Source organism: Nicotiana sylvestris, chromosome 12 (genome assembly GCF_000393655.2).
Source record: "Nicotiana sylvestris chromosome 12, ASM39365v2, whole genome shotgun sequence".
Taxonomy (NCBI): Eukaryota; Viridiplantae; Streptophyta; class Magnoliopsida; order Solanales; family Solanaceae; genus Nicotiana; species Nicotiana sylvestris.
This window is the reverse complement of record NC_091068.1, coordinates 105,442,608-105,446,159: the sequence shown is the minus strand read 5'-3', so window position 1 is coordinate 105,446,159 and position 3,552 is coordinate 105,442,608. Positions and strand designations below refer to the sequence as shown.

Below are 3,552 nucleotides of genomic sequence, written 5' to 3'. Positions count from 1 at the left end.
GGAGCAAAAGGTGGTTAAGATCGTGGAAATTAAAATTTGATGTCCCATAGTGCAAATCTTCTGTTATTTGGCAGTTTTATGTGGAAGGAAAAGTTAATTTATGTCTGTTTACTTCTAGCACAATACAAAAATTTCTTGTTAAATTTTTAAGGAATCAAAATAAAAATTATGCTTCTAAATAAAAAGAATTTCTTGTTTTATAAGCAGACTTATTCTTGTTAAATTTTTCTCTGATAATTAGAAATCTGAATCTGACAATACAATGCAGTACAGCTTTTTTATACGTTTCTTATTAATTAGGGGACCTTATGTTGTTGAACAAATTTATGTCTGTTTACTTCTAGCACATAAGTATTCCCTCAGTCACATTTCATGCGGTAGAGTTTGGTCGATAAAGGGTTTTTTTTAAAGACTTTAACTATGAATTTAAATGTCATGAAGATTCTATGGCTAAAAAGATCATTATTAAAAGTGAAATAAAATTTTTAAAATAAAAGTATTTTCTAAACTTGAAAATATATTAATTCTTTTAAATATATTTTAAAAAAAATAGTGACAAAATATAATGAAATAAAGGGAGTACTATGACTTAAAGTTTTATACGCTAATGGGGGTAGCAAGTACTTATACAATTAGATCATTTAAAAGGTAATAATTGAAGGTGCCTCTAGCTAATAAGCATATTCATCATAATTTAAAATAACTATTACCTACTATAACATGTCAAATTAATATAATGGTGTAAAAAGTCGTATGTATAACTTGAATCCTATAAATAAAAAATTTAACTAATATCACCGCGATATCAAATTGTTTTACACTATTTTGTCAAATTTATCTGCTGTAATTGTGAACTTGCCTAATTTTCAAGATTACTCCCATACTTTTTATAAAAGCTTATCTTTAAATATCTTTTGAATAATTTAACAGTACAATGATTTCTTTACACCGCTACTCTATATAAGTTAAACTCATATATACATAAATTCCCCCCTCAAACCTTCCCATTTTTTCTTGACGAGCAACCTTCTTTCACCATTTCTTTAAATTCTTATATTCGAACAAACTCTGCCTAGCATTAATTGCCCTCTACTACAACGAAATTAAAGAAACTTCCATTCATAATTCACCACCAACCATCAAATTAGCCCAACAACAAGAAACCTACAAACAAAATAAATAAAAAGGTACCACACATAAATTTTTTACCTATTACTATACCATTCAAACATCAAGATTTCTCCTCTTTATTTCATTCAAGAACCCAAAGAAGAAAAAAAACCAAAATGAAACTCCCTTCTCTCTTCAAAATTCCAGAAAATTCTTCTCCTTCTCCATTTCCATGGCCATTACCACCTTGTAAAAACCCTAAAACTCTCTCTTTTCGAGCCGAAAACCATAACATTTTCAGTGAATATTATGGCTATTCAGAGTTTTCCAACAATGTTGATAACATAGAGACAGTGATTGAAGACCTAAAAACTGAAAAAAAGAGGCTATTTTTTGAGCCAGGAGAAACTAGTTCAATTCTTGAAAAGGCCAAAAATGATGGTTTTGATTTTGTTCCATTTAAAGAGTCATGTGTTGTAATGACAATGGATTCAATGGACCCTTTTTTGGATTTCAAGAAATCAATGGAAGAAATGGTAGAAGGAAATCATGAGATTAAAGATTGTGAAAAATGTCTTGAAGAGCTTTTGACTGCTTATTTGAAGGTTAATGAGAAAAACAATCATAGATATATTATTGATGCATTTTTTGACTTGTTGATTAGCCTTTCTATTAGTAAAAATTGTGTGGCTTCTTCTGTAACTACAACTAGCCATTCTTTTACTTCTCCATTGTCATTTTGTTCTTCTAGTTTTTCTACTAGTCCTTGTTTGTCTTTGTTAGAAGCTGAGGATGAGGTTATTGAGAAAAATGTTGACAGTGTAATTTCATCTTCAGATGTTTGAAAAAGAAGAGAAAATGTAGAAAAAATATTCTTTTATGTTTGTTGTCTCACTCTTTCTCTCTGTCTCTTTGTTGGAGCAATTAGTAAAAAAATTAGTGCATTAATTCCTTATCTTAACATGAAATGGAAGGAGCTTACATTTAATCATACGTTGACCTTTAGATTTTTCATCACACTTTGGCCTGACATGTGATTACATCAATATTTGGAATAATACAAATTTTAATTTTCGCCTCAATTTAGTAAGTTGACGGTTTATTTTTCTATTGAATTTTTACAACGGAAAAGGGCCAACAATACCCCTAACATATTGAAAATGGTTTAAATTTGCCCTCATTTAACCTATTAGGCCATAATTGCCCTTAACGTTAACTTTTGATCGAAAATATCCCTCTCTTAACAGAATTATGAGATGGAACATATGGGTCCTTTAATTGAATATATGGCACTTATTTATTGGTCCAAGCTGCTATTAGACCAACCCATAAAAAATCTGACTCATAAATAACCCGCCCATTAGGATTTATTTGTTTACCGATGAGTTATCAATTGTTGGAACTGAGTTTCGAAGAATCTCCCATTTTTATAGGATGAAGAAGCTTAGACGAGCATGGAGCTTATTTGCGCTAGTTTTAACCAAAAATCGCAACGTCAAACAAGGACGACATCGCCTTCTGAATCCACTCAGTCGTAAAAAGCAAAACATTGAAGAGACGGGGAACGAACAAATTATAAATTTGTGTAATTTTTTTGAAGTTTGTTCATTATTAAGGCTGCGAAATCATTTTAATTTGATTTCTGCTAATACTTGTAGTTGGAATTGAATTCGTGCCAGAAGATTTTGGATTGCCATTGTTGAACGATTTGAAAGCTTGAGTTGAATTTTAACCCCGAAAATTTGTTAAGGGATCAATTGGGTGTTTTGAATTTGGGATTTTAAGTTGTTTCTGGTTTCAAAACACCATTTTTACAGTTTTTGAGAAGTTTATATTGAATTTTAAGTGGGTTGGTTGAAATTTTCGAATTCCTTCCTAGGTTCTCAAGAACGAATTTGGGGTTGATAAAAATTTGTAATTGTTGGAAATCATTCGAAAAAAACTATTGATTTGAAACTGAGAATCGAGTAAAGTTGTTGGTTCGAGGAGCTCGTACTAGGTATTGTTCAATCCTCTACTGGTGGATTTCTCTATTGAGATCAATTGTGTTAATTGCTTGGCTAAAGTTGATTGGAACTTAAAACATTATTTGACTACCTCTGTAAGGATTGAACTTCAAGCTTTCCGTTATCCTAATTGAAACTTACAGTGCTGAAAATCTTTGGACAATCTGTGAGAAAATCAAATGGTTTGTAGTTGTTTTGGGTTAACCTGGATGGAATTTTTAATGGGTTGGTCTAATAACCACTTGGACCAATAAATAAGTACCGTGGATTCAATTAAAGGACCCACACATGCCATCTCATAATTCTGCTGAGAGAGGGGTATTTTCAATCCAAAAGTTAACGTTAAGGGCAATTATGGCCTAATAGATGGAAGGAGAGCAAATTTAAACCATTTTCAATAAGTTAATGATATTTTTGGCCCTTTTGCGTTTTTTAA

At 31.0% G+C, this 3,552-nt stretch overlaps 1 protein-coding gene across 1 annotated transcript; it reads left to right on the top strand.

Moving 5' to 3' along the window:
- The first annotated feature begins 1,286 nt into the window (after window positions 1-1,286).
- LOC104222323 (transcription repressor OFP15-like) lies at window positions 1,287-1,955 on the top strand. The gene has a single exon (XM_009773552.2). It carries the CDS (start codon window positions 1,287-1,289, stop codon window positions 1,953-1,955), a length of 669 nt encoding a protein of 222 aa, XP_009771854.1.
- The last annotated feature ends 1,597 nt before the right edge of the window (window positions 1,956-3,552 follow it).

Excerpts from the sequence above, each read along its gene's own strand:
- LOC104222323 (XM_009773552.2), top strand. The coding sequence starts at position 1,287 with ATGAAACTCCCTTCTCTCTTCAAAATTCCAGAAAATTCTTCTCCTTCT.